This window comes from Notolepis coatsorum (assembly GCF_963971535.1).
Source record: "Notolepis coatsorum genome assembly, chromosome: 5".
Taxonomy (NCBI): domain Eukaryota; kingdom Metazoa; phylum Chordata; class Actinopteri; order Aulopiformes; family Paralepididae; genus Notolepis; species Notolepis coatsorum.
Window position 1 is genome coordinate 158,561,819 of NC_140169.1, and position 27,083 is coordinate 158,588,901.

The following is a 27,083-nucleotide window of genomic DNA, read 5'->3' on the forward strand; positions in this document are numbered from 1 at the left end:
ACACCCCACACATCAACGCATGCATCAAATACATGACCTCATGCTAAATCTGTAGCTCAGTTCCCTTCATTTAGACCCGTGTGTGACTTTAAGAACACACTTCATGTCATTATACTATTCTGAGCTAAGCCCAGAAAGTGTGCAACATGGTTTTATACAAACACACACAAACACACTGTCATGACTATATCACAGAGAGAGAGACACCTCTGATTGGCAGATGTTTATATCAGGGTGTTTGGCATCACCAGCCCGTCCTATATAGAAGAATGGGTAGAGTTTCTCAGTGAAGGTGTGTTCATGAGTGTAGATGTGAGTCATGTCTTCAGGGTCGTAGAAGGACGGCTTCCCCCAGTCATAGTCCAGCTGTACTCTGATCCTCTGGAGGCTCCTCTTCACTGTGAGGGTCTCACCCAGACCATCAAAGTACTTACCACTGACATGATCTAGAGCCCAGATACCATGTTGTGGTGATGTCTGTAGCCTCTCTCTCTTGTTGTCAAATGACTCTGTAACTACACCTATAGCCCAGAGAGGATGGTCTCCCACCTCTACCTCCCAGCTGTGTTCTCCTGAGTTGAAGCTCTCAGAACCCAGAACAATGGGATAAATGTTCCTCTCTGGGTTGTCGGGGAGCGGCTGCTGTGTGTCTGTGAGTCTCACACTGGTCAGATCATCAGATATAGAGAGCCAGGGTGCTGCAGTGTTTGGGTCCAGAATGACAGGAGTGAACTTGACCCTCTCCTTCATCTTCTCCCAGACTCTGAAGGCCAGGTTGCCCAGGTGTTTGGCCTCGTCTATCAGCGCTCCTGAGACCAGCTGTGGACGAGGCAGGTTGCACTGAGCTCTGTTCACGTTGGTCTTGTAATTCTGCAGGAAGGAGACGTTTTGAGCTTTCAGCTCCCGCTCTACGACTCTGATCGTGTCTGAAAGCGTTGACATCTCTCTCTTCAGCCCCTCAATCTTCTCCTTCATCGGCTGACCCTTCTGCTCCTCTTCCTCCTTCAGTGCAGCTACCCTGGCCTCCTCTTCGTCGTGGAGAAACTGGTGAAGCTTCTTAATCTCCTCCTTAATCTGCTTCTCTGTGCGCAGGGTCTGGACCTTTAAGTGTTCTGCTGTGCGGTCGCATGTGTGTTTGATTTCATTAAAGACCTTTAGCTTGTCGAGAGAGAGAGCGAGAGAGAGCGAGAGAGAGAGAGAGAGAGAAAGAAATCTAAAGCTCCTTCTATGGAGAAGCACTGGCTGTAATCTGAATGTCTTGTTTACCAGAAGAGGGCTATTAGCTCAGGATGTTCCTCAGGACCCTCTCTGGCATTTTCACCACCTCACTCCAGCAAATGCAGATCCCAGCCCTCTTCAAACAATCCACCATCATCCTCATACCCAAGAAAGGAAAAATATCTAGCCTTAATGACTACAGACCCGTGGCCTTGACGGCAGTAGCCATGAAGGTGCTGGAACGCATAGTCCTGTCAGTTTTAAAAACACTCGCATCCCCCCTGATGGACCCTCTACAATTTGCACAAACCGGTCTACTGACGATGCAGTCAACCTGGCACTGCACTACACCCTCCAGCATCTGGAGACCAAAAACAGTTATGCACGGATACTTTTTATTGACTTCAGCAGTGCCTTCAACACCATCGACCCCCTCATACTGTTCCAAACCCTGACCAACATGAACATTGCCCCCTCCCTCTGTTTCTGGCTGCTGGACACACTGAAGGGCCGCAAACAAGTAGTCCGCTACAACAACCTCACCTCTCTCCCTCTGACCACCAACATTGGGGTACCACAGGGGTGTGTTCTCTCCCCGTGGCTTTTTTCCCTCTACACAAACAACCTCCGATCAGCATCCCCCTCAGTCAAAACGCTGAAATACGCGGACGACACCACCATCCTAGGGCTGATCTCCAACAACAAGGAGGATGACTACCGGCTGGAGGTGGAGCGGACACTAACATGGTGCAGAGAACACAACCTGATACTCAACGAAAGCAAGACCGTTGAACTCATCATTGACTTTCGGAAAATCACACCCACTAAAACACCCATGCTCATCAATAATCAACCCATTTCAGCCACAGACACATTCAAATACTTAGGAACACACATCAGCAATAAACTCAACTGGGATCATCACACCACTCATCTACTTAAAACAGCCAATCAAAGATTATTTCACTTGAGACAACTCAAGAAGTACAAGGTTAGGAAGACTCTAATGATACAATTCTACACAGCCATAATACAAAACGTCATTTTGCACTACCCGGCCGCCCTTATTACTATTACTTTTATATAGTAATACTCCTTAGCCTTATACTATTATTATCTATTACTATTACTAGAAGCCTTGCATCACGTGTCCCCTCCGGTACACGAGGAGGCAGCCTGTCACATCTTTTCACCAGACAGCATGGACTCTCATTGGCGAGGTGTAACGTGTGGGAGGCTCACACTACCCCCGCTAGGGCTGGGCGATATAATGATAACGATAAATATCGCGTTATATTTTAATAATCAATATCTAATATCGAAAAAAAAATCGTTTTCTTTTTTTTTATGATTTTTTTTTTTTTATATATATATAGTTTATATATTATTTTTTGTGACCTGCAACAGGGCAGTTTTAAAACCAGAGACAGTGGACAGACTTGTCTTTCTTGCCTGCAACTTAAAGTAATGGCTTTGCTTGTCCAAATGACAATACTGACCAAATTGAGATTTATTTTTCTCTTGTCCATTTATTTTGTTTGCTTTTTAATTTAAAATACAGTTTGAAACCATCTGTACACAGTAGGCTATGTGTGCTAGCAGAGCTAGACTCCAGTCACGAGTCACGGTGCACATGTGCGGTGGTTTCTCCACCAAAAAAGCGCCAAAAGATCGAAAATAAACTAGCAGAGCCAGAACTGTTCAACTCCCCTGGAGCCACAGCCAGCAGAGAAGCCGGTTTACTTTAGCTTTTAAACCAGCTGCAGCCTGAGAACTGGAGTGTGAGGGGATGTAAAACTAAAGATGGCGGCAACGACAAAGAATTGCTGCAAAATAAACATCTGTTTTTTATACTTATAATAATTTCGATAATTATCGATATCGAGAAATATGATAACATTATCATATCGTTATCGCGATATGATTTTTTGCCATATCGCCCAGCCCTAACCCCCGCTACTTCCTGTCTCTCCACTTCCACTCACTACCTCTGCCAATTGAGATAGTATGACGGCTGGCCCAAGCCGGAGGCAACGCCGACACCCGGATTCGAGACCGGAGTCTCTTGCATTGGTGACGAGCGCAATCTCCGCTGCGCCACCCAGCCGCCCTAGCCTTATACTATTATCTATTACTATTACTTGTATATAGTAATACCCCTGAGCCTTATACTATTATTATCTATTAACTATTAAAGGTGACATGTACTATAAATGTCATTTTTCAGTCTCTAGCATTGTATTATAGTAATAGGAGTTCGTATCAATGTGTTTTAGTGTCTAAATACCATATTGGCGGATTGCTCTGATTCAGCTCAGCCCCTTTCCTCCTCCAGTAAATCAGGCCATTTTGATTTGAACGGCTGATATACGTCATACGGCCGCTGGGTAGCGCACAGTGATGCGATTGGCTCTGTGGTTGGAGCTAATGCTTGCCCCCATTCTACCTAGACTAGACAGCGAGTGGAAGCCACTTCCTCATGCTGCGAGGCGGAGTGGGGCCCGACGCCTCTGCGTGCGCTCTAGAGGGAGAGAGAGATGGAGAGAGAGGGGGCATTTGGGGGGGGGGGGGGGGGGGGGGGGGGGACCTGCTGCGGCGGCACACCACACATGTAGTATATTCTGTTTTTATTTGTATTCCTCCGGAGTGTGTGCACTGCAGAGGTGTCTGGTTTCGCTCTGGAAGAAGCTCTCTCTCTCTCTCTCTCTCTCTCTCTCCCACCCCCCCCCCCCCCTCTCTCTCTCTCTCTCTCTCCCTCCGACACTCCGAGTGTGTGCAGAGGTGTCGGGTTTCGCTCTGGAAGAAGCTCTCTCTCTCTCTCTCTCTCTCTCCCACCCCCCCCCTCTCTCTCTCTCTCTCCCTCCGACTCTCCGAGTGTGTGCAGAGGTGTCGGGTTTCGCTCTGGAAGAAGCTCTCTCTCTCTCTCCTACCCCCTCTCTCTCTCTCTCTCTCTCTCTCTCTCTCTCTCTCTCTCTCTCTCTCTCTCTCTCTCTCTCTATCTCTCTCAGTCTCTCTCAGCAGACTGTGTGGGCTGACTGTCACTCAAAGTGCTTATGGGCGGAGCCAGGCCATAACAGCCTGAAATCTTGAAGCTGGAAAATGATGGTTTTGAGTACTTGATTAGAAATATAAAACAATGCATTTAAAAAAAAAAAAACTTACAGATGTCTTCAATAGACTAACAGGAATTGTGTAAAGTTGCCCAAATAGTGCTAGGAATAGCAGTACATAGCCCCTTTAATATTACTTTAATATAGTAATACCCCTGTCAGCCTTTTACTACTCTTCTGGTTCTCGATCATACATTTTTTATTCAGCACAAAATCAAAATCAAAACAGTACAGATATGTAGATATACTTTACATCACGTTCTCAATCAACATCATGTCTGTACCGTATCATTAAGAGACAGCTATGCTTGGGGAAGGGGCGTGGGGGACACACACAAAAACCATCACTGACCTTTCTCAAAAGCATGTAAATGCATGCAGTTAGGATTGCGTCCTTCTTCCCGTTCACATATCCCTTCTATTCAGCACAAAATCAAGACAGTACAGATATGCAGATATACCTTACAACTAGTTCTCAACCAACATCCTGTCTGTACCGTGTCATCAAGAGACAGCTATGCTTGGGGAAGGGGCGCAAAAATAAATACATTATCAGAAAAAGAAAATATATATATATATATATATATATATATATATAATATTAAAAAAAAATATATATATATATAAAAATAAAAACAGAATATACTACATGTGTGGTTCAAACCATTTAAAAAATAAAATGACAATAAAATGGGGAGTGAGATGAAAATAATAAGATGAAAATAAGTAATACATTGCCTTTATAGCCCTATTCGCTATATACAAGCCCACTTTCTATCGAACTGTTCACCTTGCAACCTGATCAGATGAGTCATCCTCTCCATGTCCTGAATTTCTTTAACTTTGTTTAGCCATTGGTTATGTGTTGGGGGACTGGGTTTTAACCAATTAATTGTGATCATTTTCTTGGCAGCAGTTAACAGTATTTGGAGAAGATACACACTTTTCCTTTCCTCAATGCCCTCTGGTATGACTCCGAGGATGGCAGTTTTGAAATCTTGTGGAATGTCCATGTTGAAATTTTTTTTTACATCCCTGAATACATCATCCCAGAAGTGACATAGTTTTGGGCATGTCCAGAAAATGTGTGTATGGTTACCTATTTGTTCACCACATCCCCTCTAGCATTCGCTTGTGGGAGTCGTACCTGCTTTAGCAGTCAATAAGGGGGTCTTGAAAAACCTACTAATGACCTTCCATTTATATTCTCTCCAGGAATTAGAATTAGTCACCTTATGTGCTTCAGTACAAACATCGAACCACTCCTCTTGTGAGATGATCTGTTGGAGCTCAGCCTCCCACTTCAACTTGATGTATAGCGAGTCGTTGGGGTTCATTGATATTAGGTTTTGATATAATTTAGAAAGATTTTTTTGTATTGAAGCATCCATTTGGATATTAGCTATAAAGCGTTCTATAGCAGAAGGGTGTCGAATTTTGTCCCAATCTTCCTGGTTTTCTAAAAAAAATCTTAATTGGAGACATCTGAAAAAGTCAGTACTAGGAAGGCTAAACTCCACTCTGAGTTGTTCGAAAGATTTAAGCTGGCCGGAGTGAATAAGTTGGTGAACAAATTTCAGACCCTTTGTCCTCCATCCACTGAATCCTGCATCCAAAGTTGATGGTGTAAAGTCCCCAATGAAACCGATTGAGGTCAGGCCCGATGTTGAAGGCAACCTGAACTCTTTCTGGACCTCTCCATATTTTTATTGTAAATCTGGACCACACACATTGAGTCCTCCCTTATCTTATGTCCAGAGAATAATAAGGTAGTAAGTTGTTTCTGTGTAGATAAGTCTTTTTCCATTTTTAACCATCTTGATGACAAATCATCTGTAATCCAGGTGTGCAAGGGTCTAAGTTGAGAAGCCCAAAAATAATATTTGAGGTTAGGGAGGGCCAAACCGCCAGCAGTTTTGGCCAGCTGTAATGTTTTGAAACGCACTCTAGGTAATTTCCCCTGCCATATTAAACGTGAGAGTAATTGATTTAGTAAGTTAAACGTGGGGTTATCAATTGGGATGGGCAGCATTTGAAACGGATACAGTAGTCTAGGGAGTATGTTCATTCTGATTATTTCCACCCTCCCTATCAAGGAAAGAGGCAGAACAGTCCCATCTATCCACGTCCTCTCTGATCTTATTGATAAGCCTTGTGTAGTTGGCTTTATACAATTGGTCAAATGTGGGTGTTATGGTAATGCCTAAATATTTAATACCAGTGCTTGGCCATTTAAAAGGGAAGAGGATCTGGCCTGTTGAGAAATGTTCCCCCCAATAGCCAGTGCCTCTGTTTTGTCTATGTTAATTTTGTATCCAGAGTAATAACCAAATGTTTTAATTTTACTCATAAGGCATGGAATCGACCTCACTGGGTCGGATAGGTAGAGGAGGACATCGTCCGCATACAATGAAATCTTATGATCTTCCCCTCCCACGTTCACTCCCCTGATATTCACCTCTTCCCTTATCAATTGGGCCAGCACTTCTATTGAAATATCGTACAGTAGAGGAGAAAGACTGCAACCCTGCCTAACTCCCCATTGTAGGCTGAAGGGAGTAGAAATGTTGCCATTCACACGCACAGAGGACTTCAAATCTGAATATAATACTCGAATATAATTAATAAATATTGGGCCAAAACCAAATTTGTCTAAAGTTTGAAATAAAAATTCCCATGAAACCCGGTCAAAAGCCTTTTCGGCATCCAGCCCTAAGACCATTGCTTCGTCTTGACCCTTCTGGGAAAACGCCATCACATTCAAGAGCCTTCGTATATTATTACCAGAATATCTGCCTGTGATGAATCCTGTTTGATCAGGGTGTATAATTTCTTTTATAACCGAGTTCATCCTCCGGGCTAAAATAGTGGTGAGCACCTTTAAATCACAGTTGAGCAAACTTATTGGACGGTAGGACCCACATAGTGTTGCGTCTTTCCCTTCTTTGTGTATTACTGTGATAATAGCATCCCCCCCACGTCTCAGGGAGTGCTTTTGTCTGGAATGAGTGGTCGTATGCCTTCAGTAACAAGGGGGCTAAAATGTCCACAAATGTCTTATAGAAATCGTTCGAAAAACCATCCGGACCTGGACTTTTATTATTTTTGAGATTTCTAATTACTTATCTGATTTCAAAATCTGTAATAGGTGCTTCCATTTCGTCTCTTGCCGATTCTGACAGATTTGGGAGATTAATATTTTGCAAAAAGGTTTTTATCTCATTCACTTCATTACAGGTACCGGTGTTCTTATAAAGCATTTTATAAAACTCTGCGAAGGCTGAGAATATTTCCTCTGGTTTTGCTAGGTACGAGGTGTTCCCTTCTTTGGTTGACTTAATTTTGGCTACAGTAGACAGGGCTTGTTGTTTCCTTATGCGGTATGCCAGCAGGCGGCTAGCTCTGTCCCCACTTTCATAAGATGTCTGCTTCATAAACCTTAAATCACGCTCTACCTTTTCAGATGTTAGTTTATTGAGTGCTTGACGCGCCTCTTTAAGTTCCTTCAGTACCTCCGGGAGCTGCTGCATTTTGTGCTGGTATTCCAGCCTTTTAATTTAATTTTCTAAACTAACTCTATATGTATCATTTCTTTTCTTTTTAGCAGATGCGAAAGCTATTATGCGACCCCTCAAATAAGCTTTGTCACACTCCCACAGTGTCACAGGAGAAATTTCAGGTGTCATGTTGAATTCAAGGTATTGTTGCATTTCCTCTTCAACAAATTGGACAAAATTCTTGTCATTTAGCAGCCCTGTGTCGCAGCGCCATCTCCTGGATGAGCGACAGTCTCCTATGTTCCAGACCAGAGCCACTGGCGCATGGTCAGATAATGTAATAGATAAAATGTCACACTTGACCACCCCATGGGCTTCTGATTTGCTGGTAAAGAAATAGTCGATGCATGAATAAGAATCATTTGGGTTGGAGTAGAATGTAAAGTCTCTTCCTCTCGGGTCTCCACACATCTACCATACCGGTTTCAAGGCAATTATTTTTAAGCGATCTAGACATCGAGGAGAGAGTTGAGGTCGATGCTGGTTGTTTGTCTAATGAGTTTGATAAAATAGAGTTAATATCTCCTCCCCACAACAAGAGACCCGATGCTTTTTCCAAAATTAACTTAAAATATTTTCGTTATAAATTGAGGATTATTATCATTTGGAGTGTATACATTCAGAAGAGAAACCTCCCTGCCCCCTATGGATCCATTGACCAAAATGTATCTGCCTTCTTTATCCTTAAATTGAGATATGAGGGAAAATTGAACCATCCTGTGTATTAAAATTGCAACCCCACATTTCTTGCTCCCCTGGTGGGAGGAGAAGAAGACCTGATTAGCCCAAGACCGGGTTAGTTTCTGATGTTCAATATCGGAAAGATGACTTTCTTGAATAAATGCTATTTGGCACTGGAGTTGTTTCAGTTGTGTGAGAATCTTCTTCCTCTTAATTGGGCTGTTCTGGTTCTCACGGTGCTCTCTCCCTCCCAGACGCGGACTGGAGCGAGGTGGTCCCGGAGACGGAGCGTCTGGACACCAGCGCACACAGAGCCAAGGGGCTGCTGGCCCAGAAGGCCAAGAGGCAGCCTCCCACCCGGGGCAGGCTGCTGAAGGAGGGCCTGTCCCCCTGGCACTCGCAGGTCAGTAATGATCACTAATGAGTAGGGGGTGTAACGATGCATCGATTAATCGAAAATGCATCGATTCTAATGTGACTATTCAACTGCATCGATTCGAAAATGTTAGAATCGATTATAATCGAAATTAATCTAAAAAAATATATATATATATAAAAAAGAAATTTGCGTGTATTGTTTTGATTGACCTACAGTCCATTCATGCTGAGTGCATCAGTTCCCCCAGCCACATTTGTTTATTCAAAATTGTTGGGGGAATTAACTGATCGAAAATTAATAAAAAATTTATCGAATCGAATCGTGGTCAAATGAAGAGATTTCATGATGCATTGAATCGTTGCCTGAATAATCGTAATCGAAATTAATCGTTGTGAGGTCGCATCGTTACACCCCTACTAATTAGTCATATTGAAAGGCTTGAATCAGTGATCATCACTATTAAATCACATTGAACTTCAGGCATGATCACTGTGTTATAAACCAGAAAGCATATCAAGTGTCGGCACCACGGTGTCCATGTGATAACGGGCCTGCTCCTCCCAGGAGACGGAGGAGGAGGAGGAGGACTACGAGGAGCAGGAGTCTCCCAGGAGGAGGAGGAGGAGGTCCATCCAGGACAGCCTGTCTCTGCCCGTGCCCACCTGTTACCCCGACAACGGGCAGAGGGACGACCCGCCCGAAACCTCGGACCGGGCCAGGAGTAAGGCCCGGCTGGCCGGCAGCCCCTCGCTGCCCCCGTCCCAGAGAGACAGCATGGAGAGCGGGGGGAGCCCCTCTCTGTCGCCCCCCAAGGACACCGCCTCCCCCCCGGGCCTCCCGCGGAGCGTCAAGAAGAGGGAGTCCAGGGGCAAGGAGCTCAAAGCCAAGGAGCTCAGAGGTAAAGAGCTCAAAGCCAAGGAGCTAAGAGGTAAAGAGGTACTATATAGTATCTTTAATCCAGTTGTCCGCAAGTGTGGCTACATGAGTAGAGCTCCGGACTCATGATCGGAAGATCACCGGTTCGAGCCCCGGTGTAGCGGCCTCTGCCTGGGTCCGCTTCAGTGGTAGTCGGGGAGTGATTCCGTACGCGCTCCATCCAAATAATAGTCTCCACACCTTGAGTTCCGTTATCAGATACCAACGTGATATCTGATTTATTTTGAATATGTATGGGTTACATGGGAGAGGTGATCAAAGCGATCCTATTTTCCTATAATGATTCAAAGACTATCTAAAATGTTTCTAAAGCGATCAGAAGTGTCCTAAAGCGGTCAGAAGATTATATGCTTTCCCCGTGGCTACACCCCTCAGCTGATTCCTATCACCCATTTATGATCTCCGCCGGCTGGTGATCCCTGTCAGGTGATCCACCCACAGTACAACAGAGTCCATTCAATTGGTTACACAGATGATCATAACATTCCCATAAATCATATCCTTCTATTGGAAATAATAATAACAATAATGATAATAATAATACTAATAATAATAATAATAATAATAATAATAATAATAATAATAATAATAATAATAATAATAATCTATAACAAAAACACTCATTTGGCCTTTACACCGGCCCCTAATTGTGCCTACACAATTACAAAACAAATAACATGGTCGGGTGAGTGTTCATTATAGCTGGCAATCCTCCTTTGACTCCAGTAGTAGGCAAAGCTTAGTGATTGGCCTCTGTAGCACATTGGTCTTGGTCTTCACCCTGACACTTCGTACCAGGCCCTTGTTATCCGGAAAGGTTTCCAGGATCCGTCCAAGCGGCCAGGAATTCCTGGGCGCTGTGTCGTCCACTATGACCACCAAGTCACCAGGGGCGAAGTTCTCTTTCTGGGTCTGCCACTTGCATCTTTCCTGCATCATGGGCAAGCACTCCCTCACCCAGCGTTTCCAGAACCGGCGGGTTTCATGCACCTGTTTATCCTGAGCTCTGACAGCTTGTCCAGGTCTGAAAACCACTCTTGCCACCGTTTTGCCAGTGGCTCCGGGATGTCTGTATCCCATCCGCACTTGTTCCTGCAGAGCTCTTGAAGAATAATTTTTGCCGTGAGCACATAAGGAGCTAGGAAACCAAGTGGGTCATACATGGAACATACGATGGAAAGAATACCTCTCCTGGTTAGAGGTCGATTCCTGATGGTAACTCGGAAATTGAATGTGTCACTTTCAAGGTTCCATTGGATGCCTAGAGCTCGTTCAGTGAGTGGTTTCTCCCAGTCAAGATCCAACTCAACGTTCTGCTTGGCCTTGTCCTCTTCAGGGAGATTAGCCAGCACCTCTTTACTGTTGCTCACCCATTTGGTGAGTCTGAATCCACCTCTTGCACATGCTTCTCTGAGTCCTTCTGTCAACTTGACGGCTTGGCTTACTGTCTCCACCGACTTCAGGCAGTCATCAACGTAAAAGTTAGACCTGATGGTATCGGTGACTTCTTGGCCGTAATGATCACTGTTATCCTCCGCTGTCTGTTTCAGAGCAAAGTTGGAACAACTAGGTGAAGATATGGCACCGAACAGATGTACCTTCATCCTGTACTCCTCCAGCGGCCGGGTGATATCGTCATCTGGCCACCATAAGAATCGCAGAAAGTCAATGTGATCTGGATGGACTCTGACCTGATGGAACATTCCTTGTATGTCTGCCATGAAGGCTACTTGGTGTTGACGGAATCTTAACAACACTCCTATTAGTGTGTTTGTCAGGTCTGGACCCTGAAGCAGTTCATCATTGAGTGATGTGCCTTGGAATGATGATGTGCAATCAAACACCACTCATTTGTTCTTTCTTTTGTGATACACCCCGTGATGGGGTACCGTAATTCCTCTAATAGTGACCCGGGCTTGTATTTGCTTAAACTGTAGCGGGTACCAGGCTTTTATTAGGAGGAGGCATGTATAAGAGAGAGGCCTATATTTCTAATTTTCAAACGGATCATAATGAATAAATCAACATTTTGTGTCAGTTTGAACCCAGTAGAATGTACTGGGTTCATTTATTGAAACCAAGTACTGTATGAAATAGTAAATGGTGCAATTACAGGTGGTCACTGGTAATTTCAACGTTTTCAAAGTGAAATCAAGTAACTTTACCTTAGCAGCTCAGTATGCAGCTCAGTATATTAGTAACCCGGCTTGTATTAGGAGGTCGGCTTATAATTGCTTAGCTCAAGAGCGCACCCGGCCATTAATAGAGACCCGGTTTGTAATTGAATACCAGTCACTATTAGAGGAATTACGGTATGTACCAGACATGGCAATTTTTTTGCTTAGCTCTTGAAGAGGTACCTTCTCTGCGTAGTCCATTTTAATTACCTCTCCCATGAAGCCTTTGTACTCTGCATGGTACTCTTCATTCTTCCTGAGCTTCTTTTGCAGGCCCAAGGCTCGTTGTGTCGCCACCTGTCTGTTGTTGGGCATCATCACATCTCCTTTTCGAAAGGGGAGTGGCAAGTGATAATGACCATCTTTTAAGGTTATCGAACTGGTAGTGATCTTCATGAACTTTCTGTCTTCTACCAATAGTTAATTCTGCTCATCATGGTGCTTTTCAGAAAAGTCCTGATTGTATTGTTCCACAAGCAGGTCCTCCAGTTTTGCGATTGATATTCTGTTTGCTGTGGCTTTGGGTCTTCCCATCTCATCCACCGCGTTGATGTTAAGTGGACCACAAACCGCCCATCCCAAGAGTGTCCTCACAGCATATGGCCCGTCATCCTGACTGTTTATGACCTGCCAAGGTTCCATGGCTCTTGGAGTATTGACTCCAATCAGAAGTTCCACCTCTGCATCAATCTGAGTGGTGTGAACATCCTTCAGGTAGGGCCATCTTTTCAATTCCTCTTGAGTAAGGATGTTTTCTTTTGACACTGGGATTGCTGGTTAAGTGTAAATTGTAGGCAGTGCAAGAAATGTGTCGTCATCGATGTTGCCTACCTCCAGGCCTGATATCTCATATGCCGGGACTGGTTTCTCTTGTGCCATTGTTGTAAGGAGAATTGAGGTTTTCCGGCCTTTAGCATTCAGCTTCCTCATGAGGCTCTCTGTGCAAAAGGATGCCGAGCTGCCATGGTCCAAGAAGGCATATGTAGTTACATACCTACTTCCGTCAGCCTGTTTCACCTTAACTGGCACGATGGGTAAGGCACAGTCCTTACCGGCCCCATTATCTTCACCAAGCCTCACCAGAGCACTACCCACAGTCTTCTTGGTCAGGGGTGGTGTCCTCACCTGTTGAGGTGTTTTCACCTTCCATGTTGTAGACCTGACTGTTCCTTTTTGCTTGTCTGGTCCTTCTTGGTAATTTGTTTCTATGTGTAGCAGAGTCAAGTGTTCTTTCTGGCAATGCTGACACCTCATCCGCTGGCTACAGTTCCTACTGAGATGTCCCTTGGTGAGACAACCAAAACAAAGTCCTTTCACCTTTAAGAACTCTATTTTGTTCAGATGTTTCTGAGCTCTTATCCTCCTGCAGGCTTCAAGTGAATGATCGCCTGCACAGTACAAGCAAGGAGTTCTAAAAGCTACAGAGCCATCTGCCTTGGATCCTACATTACTGACGGTTGACGGTATGTTTGTGGCCGGTGTCACAAAGCTGCTTCTCTCCTTTCTCTCTTTAACCGGTGCGGCTGATGCTCCTGCTCGTGTTTGCCATCCAGAGGCTGCCGTCTTGAGGTACCTTGGGGCAGCTCTGTCAGTACCATAGTCCTGAATACTACCGAACAATGGGTCGGAGGCGATTTTGGCTTGTCTCTCCAGATAAGCCACAAGATCCTTGAATTTGGCTCTTTGCCCAGTGCGCTCCTGGATGTCGTAGGCCGTTGACCTCCACCTTTCTCTGATCCTAAAGGGTATCTTGGATAAGATCAGTCGTAGGTTAGATGGATTGTCCAGCTCATCCATATAGTGAAGCTCCTGCATTGCATTACTGCATCCTCTCAGGTAGAGGGCGTAGGCGCGCAAACCTTGACTATCCTCCGGTTTGATGCTGGACCAGTCCAAGGCCTTCTTTATATAAGCATTTGTTATTCTTATTTCATAACCGAAATTCTCTTTGAGCAGTCTTTTGGCTTCCACATATCCATCCTGTGGATGCATGTGTAGGCAGCTCCGCACAAGATCTTTAGGTTGATCTGTGGTGTATTGTTCCAAAAAGTAGAGTCTATCTTGATCACTGGTGGTTCTATTTTCTATGCCGTACTCGAAGGCTCGCATGAATGATCTAAAGTTCATAGGATCTCCGTCAAACATGGGAATCTCCCTGGTTGGGAGTAGCGCCAGATTCTGCTGTGTGACAAGTATATCTGTAATGTCATTCTGTCTTGCCATGACATTTGATAGAACCTGGTCTGTTTGAGTTTGACCCTGTTGTCCTGCTGTAGCTCCAGATGGTTGTAGCTGAAGCTGCACAGGGTCCTGATGCTGATATGGTGCATGTGGTTGTTGCCAAGGTTGTGGCTGAGGTAGCACATATGGTGGTGGTCGATACTGTACAGGTGGTTGTGGCTTTATATATGGCTGTTTGGGTCTCACTGCTTGTGGAGGCCTCTGTTGCTGTTGCTGTTGTCGTTGCTGTTGTGGTTGTTGCTGTTGTTGCTGTTGTTGTTGTGGTTGTTGCTGCTGCTGCTGCTGTTGCTGCTGCTGCTGTTGCTGCTGCTGTTGCTGCTGTTGCTGCTGCTGCTGCTGTTGCTACTGCTGCTGCTGTTGCTGCTGCTGTTGCTGCTGTTGTTGTTGCTGCTGTTGCTGTTGCTGTTGCTGCTGTTTCTGCTGCTGCTGCTGTTGCTGCTGCTGCTGCTGTTGTTGTTGTTGCTGTTGCTGCTGCCGCTGTGGTTGTTGTTGTTGTTGCTGTTGTGGTGTGTGCGCCCATGCATACTGGTCCAAGAGCTGTCTTTGCACAGGGGTTTTTGGAACAGTATTTATGGATGCATACTCTACCGGTGATTGCAATATCGGTAGTCCTTCTGAGGTATCTAGAGCATATGCTCGGTCAACATATTCATTCATACCATCCCCTCTAGGTTGCATCTTGTACACATATCCGTCCTCTTGAGGGGGTGGCTGGTAAGTTTGAGATGGATACCTCATGGTTCTAGTTGAGTTGGTTTGCGATGATGTTTCATAATCATCCAGTATCTTGAGTTTGGCCGTTGATACAGCCATGACTGTGTCAAAGTCAAGTTTATCCTTCTCAGCCTTTAATTCAGCCCTGGCTTTAGCCTCCTGCAGACTTAATTCAGCTTGTAATTTAGCCTCCTGCAGACTTAATTCAGCTTGTAATTTAGCCTCTGTTAGCTTGGCTTTAGCCTTGTTTAGATTTAATTCAGCCTCTAATTCAGCTTCCTTTAGGCTTAGAGATTGTCTGGCTGAAAGTGCAGTGGCACGTGCCTGCAGGGCCGCCTCAGGGGGTGTGCGAGCAGTGCGGCCTCGCGGGAAGGGGGGCCTCGCAAAATAATAATAATAAAAAAAAAAAAAAAAAAAAAATTATTGTTTTTTTTATTTTTTATTTTTAATTTTTTTTTGCGAGGCCCCCCTTCCCGCGAGGCCCTTTTTCATCACATACCTAAAATCTAGTTTTGCTTATATATATGCTTATATATTTCACATTAGACACGTTTGTAGAATGTGTCTGACTTGTTCCTGGGTCTGCACCTGGGTCACTATTGGAGCTCTGGTGCTCTGCAGCAGACATACTATTGGTTTCAACGAAGGGAGTGGTTACTTACATCATGTGTAGTACGCCGCCGGAAACTTAAACGAAGAAGAAGAAGAAGAGTCAGCTGCGTTTCGTGCGTGCAGCTTTTGACTATTATGCTTAGTTATGCCAGCCAAGGTCGTCATTATCAGTCAGTCAGTCACCAAGGAACGTTGACGAAAGGCGGGACAAATGGCCGGAGCCTTGTCATGATGCAGTCGGGATATAGACATGATGATGTCGGCTAGTAGCTAGCTTAGCTAAAGGCTATCTAGCGTTAGCTAACCTAGAGACATGCAGCCAAGATGAAGAGGATGGTCGTTTGGCAGATGAACTTCGTCAACTCCACGCGGTTGTCTCCATCCTCTTGGACGTTTGGTGAGTTTTTAACCTATTCTATTAACTCTATTCTATTCCCGCCGTGGACATCGCTCTCTCTCTCTCTCTCTCTCTCTCTGGAGCTAAACTGGCCGACTAGCTATTGTAGTACTACTAGTAGCTAACGGTGTGTGCCTGGTGTCAGCACCTGACTGTATGTAGCCGCATAGCTTGCTTCTGCGTTAGCTAATGGTTAGCGATAGCCTGGTTGAGCTAACTGTTAGCCAGTTAGCTGTTTAGCTTCGACGTTAACTGCCGGCTGCGCTCGGCTGGGAACGTTCGTTTGATGCTATCAGTTAGCCTTGAGTTAGCTGTTAGCTTGTGCTACGACCATTGACATTAGCCGTGAGAATAGCAGGGGGTTCTGGCACTCTGACTACGACATCATCTTTGACAGAAGATGTAGTCGGGCCTGCACCATGACAAGGCTCTGGCAGCAGCTTATTTTTGTCCCGACAGCGAGAGGCCTTTCGTCAACGTGGAGACCTGTGTTGCGGCCTTTCGCCCTGCGTTCCTTGGTGCAGGTAAGATTAATGAAAATGTCATGACATTACCCCACTCTTCCTTCCTTCCCCTCCCGAATGTTTTGTTAATAACGATGTTTTTTTCCAGGCAAAACATATGCTACTTCACAACATTTGGAGATACGACATGTGCTGTGTGTGAATGTCTTGGTCGTTTGTGTAGCTTGGGTAGCGTTGGGCCGTTGGCCAAAGCTGTGTGTGGCCTGGTGTCACAGTACCTGGCTAGCCTATTTAGCTGATGTCGGCCATTGGCTCCTTGCTGCTTTGGTTTCTCTGGTATAGACCCTCTTCTCTTTGGATTTAAGTGTTGATCTTTGTCCTTTTGGATCTCTCATACATGCTCTCTCTCTAACACACACACACATGCTCTCTCTCTCTCTCTCTCTCTCTCTCTCTCTCTCTCTCATACATGCTCTCTAACACACATGCTATCTCTCTCTCTCTCTCTCTCTCTTTCTAACACACACAGTCTGCCTATGGCGGCCTTTCTCGATGGCTAGGCTGTGCTCGCTGAGTCTGTACATAGTCAAGGATCTTCAGTCACAGTGCTCAGGTATTCTGCCACTGTGTACTCTCTGTTTAGGGCCAAATAGCATTTCAATTTCTTTCCAATGTGTCTCTCTCTCTCTCTCTCTCTCTCTCTCTTGGATTTAAGTGTTGATCTTTGTCCTTTTGGATCTCTCATACATGCTCTCTCTCTAACACACACACACATGTGCTCTCTCTCTCTCTCTCTCTCTCATACATGCTCTCTCTCTAACACACATGCTCTCTCTCTCTCTCTCTCTCTCTTTCTAACACACACAGTCTGCCTATGGCGGCCTTTCTCGATGGCTAGGCTGTGCTCGCTGAGTCTGTACATAGTCAAGGATCTTCAGTCACAGTGCTCAGGTATTCTGCCACTCTGTACTCTCTGTTTAGGGCCAAATAGCATTTCAATTTCTTTCCAATGTGTCTCTCTCTCTCTCTCTCTGTACACTGTATATTGACTGTAGAACGGGAGCTCTCTCTCGCTCTCTCTTTTGCTATATGTTGACTGTATCATGCCCCGCCTCGGGCAGCGCTATTATTTAAGAATATGTTGACTGTATATAAAAAAAAAAAAAAAAAAAATATATATATATATTTTTTTTTAACCTTTTGGGGGGGGGGGGGGGGGGGGGGGCTCGCGTTAAATCTCGCACAGGGCCTCGCATTTCTCCCAGGCGGCCCTGCGTGCCTGAATGATGGCCCGCTCAGTTTCAGCCCTTCGACGGGAGGCAGATAACCTGGATGAATGGCTTCCACCTGATCTTGATGATTTTGATGGGGCCCTGGAAATGCTATCCTCTGGGCCTACTGTAGCCTGAAGGTCCGTTTCCAGCTTATCTTGAGTCTCAACTGGACTTGGGGCTGGAGTTTGCTTTTTCTTATACTCCTCCATCAACCATTCTTCAATCTCGTTAACCCATGTATTGAATCCATCTATTTTTGGTTTATACCATTGTGTTTCATCATCTCCACCATCATCATCCTGTAAATACAACTGTACAGACTCATTTGCGATCTTAAAATCACTGAGTGCCTTATTGAACAATGCCATGTATGTTTTTACTCCTTCTTCATCCTTTGATATCATCATCAGTTTAATCTCATTTTGTTTGCGGGTGCATGCTGCAAGCCTCCCTTTACGTGATGCTCTTAATTGTCTCAGTTCAATTTCCACGACCGTCAAATCCATGTTATCCATTTCAGAAACTGACATCTTGTTTATATTTATCCGCCAATTCAATAATTCAGACAACTTTATAATTATTTTATATTCCACAGCGCCGTGTGCGCGCGCAACGTACGTAGTAGTCTGTATTTCATTCATAAATTCTACTCACGAACGTTCCTCGGGAATCGGGATGATTCACTGGCTTGGCTGTGGTTGATCGATTCCTTCCTTCCTTCCTGGTGTCATTTGTTGAAGCGCGCCTCTAGCCTGGGTGGCTTTAACAACCTGACGAGTCCTCTTGTCACTCTATTGAAGCGTGCCTCTCCTTGGGTGGCTTCAATAACAGCAATTTTCTGACTTAATGTAGCGGCCTCTGCCTGGGTCCGCTTCTAGTGGTAGTCGGGGAGTGATTCCGTACGCGCTCCATCCAAATAATAGTCTCCACACCTTGAGTTCCGTTATCAGATACCAACGTGATATCTGATTTATTTTGAATATGTATGGGTTACATGGGAGAGGTGATCAAAGCGATCCTATTTTCCTATAATGATTCAAAGACTATCTAAAATGTTTCTAAAGCGATCAGAAGTGTCTTAAAGCGGTCAGAAGATTATATGCTTTCCCCGTGGCTACACCCCTCAGCTGATTCCTATCACCCATTTATGATCTCCGCCGCGCTGTGGCTGATCCACCTGACAGGTGATCCCTGTCAGGTGATCCACCCACAGTACAACAGAGTCCATTCAATTGGTTACACAGATAATCATAACATTCCCATAAATCATATCCTTCTATTGGAAATAATAACAATAATGATAATAATAATACTAATAATAATGATAATAATAATACTAACAATAATAATAATAATAATAATAATAATAATAATAATAATAATAATAATAATAATAATAATAATAATGATAATGATAATGATAATAATAATACCAATACTACTAATAATAATAATAATAATAATAATAATAATAATAATAATAATAATAATAATAATAATAATAATAATAATAATAATAATCTATAACAAAAACACTCATTTGGCCTTTACACCCGGTCAAGGCCGTTGTTGGAAAGTGGTGTTGTTGTTGTCCAGCAGGGGGCACTCTGTCCTCTGGACTAGTCAGTAACAATGCTGTTACAGTGATATTAGGGACACCGTACAGCTGCGAGTGCCGTCCTTTGGATTAGATAGATGCTAAACCAAGGTCCTGACAGAACCCAGGACGCCTATCGCAAACAGTAGGGGGTTCTCCGACGTTCCTGGCCAAATTACCAATCAGGTCTCTGACATCAAGGCCTCCTGATCATCCCTTCCCCCTTAATTGGCTGATATCAATCCCTGTCTCCTGAGCCGTTCAGCCATTGTGTAGTGTGATGTGTGCCTGGTGCCAGTGTATGGTAGCCATTGTGTAGTGTGCTGTGTGCCTGGTGCCAGTGTATTGTAGTCAGTGTGTAGTGTGATGTGTGCCTGGTGCCAGTGTATGGTAGTCAGTGTGTAGTGTGATGTGTGCCTGGTGCCAGTGTATGGTAGTCAGTGTGTAGTGTGATGTGTACCTGGTGCCAGTGTATGGCAGCCATTGAGCCTGCGTAGCCCAAGGTTGGGTGCTACACAGTGGTGGTGAAGGAGGCAATTTCCACCCTACATTGTGGGGAGCGCTTTGAGTGTCTAGAAAAGCGCTGTATAAATGTAATGTAATGATTAGTAATGTAATGATGTAATGACTGATGTGAAAATTGTGGCCAATACCGATAACCGATATTAATATTGCTGTTCTGGCCGATACCGATATTTACTGATGTCGATATCTCTGTATAGAAAACACTTTTTTATGATAATCAAATAAAGACCTTTTTTTCTTTTGTAATTAATTTTCCGAAATTACTGATATTTTGAAAAATGTAAGACCAAAACATGTTAGACAAATCTTTATTTTTTTATATAAATGTTTCTTTTTTTTCTTTCTGCCCTATTTTGACATTGGAATGATACCGATGTGTAAAAAAAACTGATCATCAAAAGTCAGTTTGATCAGTCAGAATTTCTTCTATTGTCATTGACGGCGATTATTGTCGTTCCGTTCCAGATGATCTGAACGAGAGCTCCTCGGCGGGGAAGCCCAAGAGACGGTTCCCTGACTTCGGGTAAGTAGTCCCTCCTTTTAGTTTCAATCACCGTTTGTCCAGGTTAACCACCGTTCTGCCGCTGTTTGAATCCTGTCTGACTGACGAACATGAACCGACACACAGGGGCCTTCGGAAGTCCGGTGGGAAGGGCAAGAAGCACGACAAGGAGACGAGGGCGTCGCTGGACAGCAGGTACTCATCATGTCGCAGTGTTGTCTTTACACAAGGGATGTCCGATATTATCAGCCGATATTGGGATTAAAATGTGATATCGGAAAATATCGGTATCGGTTTTCAAAAAATAAAATAAAAAGCCCTTTTTTATTTTTATTTTTTCATTTCTATAACTTTTATTTACCCAGGCAAGCAAGTAAGAACAAATTCTGATTTCATTTATTGTCAAAAGTATGCATAATGTTGTGTTAATTCCACAACAAGAGATATGTAATGTTAATTACCTGAAATTATCCGTTTTTTGAGGGGGGAAACCCTGCATATATCGGTATCGGTTGATATCGGTATCGGAAATTAAGAGTTGGACAATATCGGTATATCGGTAAAAAAGCCAATATCGAGCATCCCTACTTTACACCAGGCCCTTTAGAATACATCAATTTTCTGTGGCGCTTTTTTCCCGAATGCTCAAAGACACTTTACAGAGCAAAATAAACTATAGTTTTAGTAGAAGAAATTCAAATAAAAAAATTATATAAAAGGTGAGAGAGAGATTAGAAGAAAACATAGTAACCCCACATAGACTGAAGGACATAGCATACACTAAACTACCAATCAAGCACTGTGAACGAAAATTTGGCCCCATAATTACTCATGCGATCCGGATATGGCGTGAATCACAAAAAAAAAATCCTAACCCACATAAATGGCACAATCATACTCCCTTATTCAATAACAATGCACTCTTAATTGAAAAACGACCTATAAGATTCCCTATATGGGAAGAGCAAGGCATACACTCATTAGGGGATGTTTTTAACAAACAGGGTTTTTGTAGTGATAAAGAAATACGCAAAAAATGTAATCTCACCAAGTCCACATGGCTTTTTTACAAACAGTTACAGCTATGTTTGAAGTCTCACGGTGTTCCATTAGACAGACCAATTGAACACCACAGATACCACAAATTCTTCTACGAAAGAGAGACATCGAGAGGTTTTGTTTCAGAATTTTATCATCAATTACTAACGTCCTCGTATGAAACCCTCCAACTAGACTCTGTCTGGAGGAGGGATATACCAGACCTGGAAAATGACTTTGATTGGCAAGGAGCCTGGGCAAATGTCCGACTTACATCAAGGAACCCGGATCATCAACAAATCAATCTTAACTATATTCACAGGACATACTTGACTCCTATAAGACTGTGCCGAATGGGGCTTAAACAAGACTCCAAATGCTCCCAATGTACAAATGGGGACGAAGGGACATTTATGCACATGTATTGGGACTGCCCACCAGTTAAGGCATTCTGGAAAGATGTGACCCAACAATTATCAAAACTCGTATCTTGGAATATTCCTGTACACCCCTCGGTATTACTATTGAATGATGTTTTTGAGTTTGCAGTGAATCCACAGCTAAAGAGATTGGTTTTATCAGGTATCACAGTAGCTAAAAAGCTGATCGCATCACGCTGGTTTCAACCGGAAAAAATGTGCCGCAAAGTTTGGTTTCTTACATATCTCAATGTGATTTATCAAGAAATATCTACAGCAAGAATTCTGGGTCTCAATGAATCCAAAATGTCAATGTGGTTAGAAGTGGTGGAGAGAATAAAAGCTAGCTTATAATGGTAGTGTCTGGTTAGGTGCGAGGGATAGTGGAGGTACTTCTCAAGGTGGGGTCCGGGAGGGGGGGGTTCGAGCTGGAGCATATGTGTGTAGGTTTTTTAGATAACAGGTATTAGGGGTATATCTTATATAAGACAATTAACTAAAATGTGATCTCATTGGATGTGCTCTGACAATTAATACTTGTATATCTTATCGTGTGTTGTCATGTTTGTTTATGTGTTTGTTTAAAAAATAATAAAATACAATAAAAGGTGAGAGAGGAAGGAGGTCACGGCTTGAAGGCAAGGGGTAAAAATGTGGGGTTTTGAGGGCTTTTTTAAATGATGAGAGGGTGTCGTCTGCACGACGAATATGGTTGGGCAGGGCGTTCCAGGTCCGGAGCTTAGTCCTGATGGGTTGGAGGAGGTTAGCATCTGCAGACCTGAGGCGGAGGGTAGGCGTGTGGTGGAGAAGGAGGTCGGAGAGGTACAGCGCAGACACACCAACCGCGCAGGCGGGCGACCAGCGCTTCACTTTCGCTCCCATGTTAACGGATGTAGCTGTGCCCATCGGCCGTGCGCGACTCGCGGGCTGCAAGCGATCGTTTTCGCTTCGGTTAGATTCAGAGGCCGCCACGCGCATTTTCACAGAAATACACTCAATATCCGCATTATTACCACACATATATAGATGTTGTTCAACCAGCTAATGTGTCTGTATCTTTCCCAATACAAATAAACCATATATTACTATTAGGGATGCTCGATATTGGCTTTTTTACCGATATACCGATATTGTCCAACTCTTAATTTCCGATACCGATATCAACCAATACCGATATATGCAGGGTTTCCCCCCGCCAAAAAACGGAATAATTTCAGGTAATTAAGTAAGGGATAATGTATGTACGAAGTCATTGTCGCAAAATAATTGACCGACACAGAGTTTAAAATACCGAGCCGCCTCGCCTGTCATCGCCGGCAGCTTCCCCGGCAGCCGGCAGTGTCTGATTGCACTGATGTCAGTGGGCTTGATTGCGAACAGCTGCGAACAGCTGCGCACAGCGGTCATTATTGTTCCACAGAGGTCCGTTATCGGGTAATATCGGACCTCTGACGCGCGCTATTGACCAATCACAAGCAAGCATTTCGGCGAATGTGAAAACGCCATGTAATAACATTACATATCTCTTGTTGTGGAATTAACACAACATTGTGCATACTTTTGACAATAAATAAAATCAGAATTTGTTCTTACTTGCTTGCCTGGGTAAATAAAGGTTATAGAAATAAAAAATAACGATAACGATATTTTCCGATATCACATTTTAATGCCAATATCGGACATCCCTAATTACTATACTTTTTCAGGAACACTGATCATCATTCTAAAATGAATTCTAACATTCTAATTAATTATATAATAACTGGTTATACATACAAAATGGACAATAGAACACTGGAACTGGAAATCTTTCAAAAATAAATCTTCAAACGGGGACTGACTTCGCCTCGCGGGGGTGCCTGCGGTGGTAGGAGGGGGGGGGCAGGATGTTGAGGGCTTTGAAGGTGATGAGTCATGTCCTCTCTCTCTCCGTCCCTCTCTCTCTCTCCGTCCCTCTCTCTCCCCCTCCCTCTCCCTCTCTCTCTCTCCGTCCCTCTCTCTCTCTCTCTCCGTCCCTCTCTCTCTCTTTCTCCCCCTCCCTCCCTCTCTCTCTCTCCGTTCCTCTCTCTCCCTCTCCCTCTCTCCGTCCCTCCCTCTCTCCCTCTCCCTCTCTCTCTGTCACGCCACCAGGGGGTCAGCGGAGCTGCTGGAGGAGTCTGGAGACATGTCTCCCGCGGAGTCGCTGAGCTCCATCCCCCCGTCCTGCATGCCCTTCTCCTGGTTCGGGGAGCGGGACCGCGACCGGGAGCCGTCGGCCTCCAGCTGCAGCCTGCCGTACGCCACCGCCACCGAGACCGGCGGCAGCGAGCAGAGCCAGGACCGCAAGAACAAGGTGAGGAACCCCCCCCCCCGCTCGTGGTTCCGTGTGTGGTGGTGGTGACGCTGTACGTTCTTCAAGTTTTGTTCCGAGTTTGTTTATTAATTGTCATAGTAAAATACAGAATACTTTATATCGTGAAATGCTTTTTTCTGTATGAGCCCCTGGGAAGTGTGCTAGATAAAAAAAATAGATAGAAAGTGTTGTGAAGGGCCAGATTAAACCGAATATATATATTTATTTATATATATATATTTAATTGTATTTGTATATTCTCTAATATTCCCTGATATCCCTTGTATATTCCTTGTACAATATGCATTGAATATCCATTCTAGCCTACTGAACATCCCATAATAGTCTCCATTCTACTATTGGTCGAGACCTTGGTGCCAGGCTGCCATACCCCTCAGACCCAGTTCAAACGTACCGCTCCACATGTACGAACAAGTCCTAGTTCCGCGTAGGAATCTGACTACCGCACCACTAATGGGACTATTTGTTCATAGTGCGTATATATACTGCGCTACTAAAGTAGGACTTCCTTTTCAGTCCAGTTTCTTACCCTCCAATAGAGTCACAGACGTAAAGCCTCCCCGCGACGCCACGTGTGGGAGTAAGGCCAAGTTCGGCTTACCATTGGTATTGAGACATCGTGTATATTAATATTTGAATAGTCATATTTGGCACTATCGTCGAGTTGGACGTAGTCTATTAAGCTAATAATAGTCTGTTAATATATAGTGCTTCGTGCGGTGAGAATACTACCGTAGTCAGTACCCCATCGTTTCGGGCAGAGAACTGGCTGCTTATCCAGGGTGGTTGACCCCACGTGAAGCTGCACCCGAGGAGCCCCAGAGCCGACGAGCGAGTGGACCTGTATACCGGATTGTTCTGCCGACGACAGCCCGCCTTCCCAGGCACGGATTATGCTTTGTATACTTTGATTATTCCATGGATAAAGACCCCCGACACTGCCGTGTGTTGGAACCCCCCCCCCCTGGAGAGGACGCAAGGTGAGGAGACGCTCTGCAAGACGAGGTCGCTTCACGTCTCTCCTCCGTGGACCGGATGACGCCGGCCCACAAAGAGTCCACCTGCTTTCATCTGTGGTCCAAGGATCGCCGGCGCATTGAACGGCACTACAGTGGGTTCACCTGGGATACCCTTGGCCGGATGAGGCAGCCGGATTCTACCCCCCCCCCCCTCCTACTCCTGTCGGCTTACAAGCGACCGGATTAACCCCCCCTAGCGTATCCAGTATATAATCATTAAAGTATCATTGCTGTTATTCCTTAAACTATTCCAGGTCGTATATGTACCACCTGCGCCTTCAGAGATTGGACATTCTCTATTGATATACCGACGAATACTCTTGCCATAAAAGTGCATACTAATTTCCATTCATAAATGTGATTGATTTGATTAAGTGCTTGCTCTACACACCATCGCTGTGTAGAAATAAAGACCTATTTCTAATTCGTACATTTGTGTTGGATCCGTTTCATCTACGTGACAGTGTTCATCATAATATATTTATGCCGTGTACTGGGTGGCCGAATATTAAGTACAAAGGTAGTGGTAGTAAGTATCATATCTAGTAATACAGTCAGGGAATTGTACCCCTCAGTTACAGAAAGTATAAAATAGAAAAAGTCAAAAGTACGTAACGTAAAGTGTTCAGTCAATAAATATACATATATATATATACAATATACAATACAGAGTAAAAAGAGTAACAGTGAGGTACAATGATGCAGAAATGAGATGAGGTACAAACTTGAGAGGTGCAATGAGGTATGAATTGTAGTGCAAATCTCTTTACTGATAAATATAAAGTGTGTTAAAGGGAGTAAAGCGGGTGTTACGGTGAGTGTTTATTTAAAGTGAGTGTGGATGTGTGTGCTGTGAGTGTAGAGTAGCGGAGACATGTCCCCCTGGTGGTGCTGGTCCTGTGGGGGGAGCGCTCTGAGATATGTCCCCCTGGCTGCTGGTGGTCCTGTGGGGGGAGCGCTCTGAGACATGTCCCCCTGGCTGCTGCTGGTCCTGTGGGGGGAGCGCTCTGAGACATGTCCCCCTGGCTGCTGCTGGTCCTGTGGGGGGAGCGCTCTGAGACATGTCCCCCTGGTGGTGCTGGTCCTGTGGGGGGAGCGCTCTGAGTCCTGTGGGGGGAGCGCTCTGAGACATGTCCCCCTGGTGGTGCTGGTCCTGTGGGGGGAGCGCTCTGAGACATGTCCCCCTGGTGGTGGTGGTCCTGTGGGGGGAGCGTTCTGAGACATGTCCCCCTGGTGGTGCTGGTCCTGTGGGGGGAGCGCTCTGAGACATGTCCCCCTGGTGGTGCTGGTCCTGTGGGGGGAGCGCTCTGAGACATGTCCCCCTGGCTGCTGCTGGTCCTGTGGGGGGAGCGCTCTGAGACATGTCCCCCTGGTGGTGCTGGTCCTGTGGGGGGAGCGCTCTGAGACATGTCCCCCTGGTGGTGCTGGTCCTGTGGGGGGAGCGCTCTGAGACATGTCCCCCTGGCTGCTGGTGGTCCTGTGGGGGGAGCGCTCTGAGACATGTCCCCCTGGTGGTGCTGGTCCTGTGGGGGGAGCGCTCTGAGACATGTCCCCCTGGCTGCTGCTGGTCCTGTGGGGGGAGCGCTCTGAGACATGTCCCCCTGGCTGCTGCTGGTCCTGTGGGGGGAGCGCTCTGAGACATGTCCCCCTGGTGGTGCTGGTCCTGTGGGGGGAGCGCTCTGAGACATGTCCCCCTGGCTGCTGCTGGTCCTGTGGGGGGAGCGCTCTGAGACATGTCCCCCTGGTGGTGCTGGTCCTGTGGGGGGAGCGCTCTGAGACATGTCCCCCTGGCTGCTTCTGGTCCTGTGGGGGGAGCGCTCTGAGACATGTCCCCCTGGTGGTGCTGGTCCTATGGGGGGAGCGCTCTGAG

General features: G+C 45.1%; 2 protein-coding genes across 2 annotated transcripts in view; one reads left to right on the top strand and one right to left on the bottom strand.

Annotated features, from left to right (window-relative positions):
• ppp1r9ala (protein phosphatase 1 regulatory subunit 9A-like A) overlaps positions 1–27,083 on the top strand; it is a 278,166-nt gene that overhangs the window by 211,261 nt on the left and 39,822 nt on the right. The window contains exons 12-16 of the mRNA XM_084314522.1: positions 8,821–8,969; positions 9,510–9,843; positions 20,348–20,405; positions 20,511–20,579; positions 23,972–24,173. Of these exons, the coding sequence (XP_084170648.1) occupies positions 8,821–8,969; positions 9,510–9,843; positions 20,348–20,405; positions 20,511–20,579; positions 23,972–24,173 (812 nt within the window). The remainder of the gene's footprint in view (positions 1–8,820; positions 8,970–9,509; positions 9,844–20,347; positions 20,406–20,510; positions 20,580–23,971; positions 24,174–27,083) is intronic.
• Positions 190–5,665, bottom strand: LOC311229235 (E3 ubiquitin-protein ligase TRIM35-like; the record flags this gene model as incomplete). Its single annotated transcript, XM_084315303.1, has 2 exons — positions 190–1,158; positions 5,582–5,665. The coding sequence occupies 2 exons, from the start codon at positions 5,663–5,665 to the stop codon at positions 190–192; spliced, it is 1,053 nt and encodes a 350-aa protein (XP_084171429.1).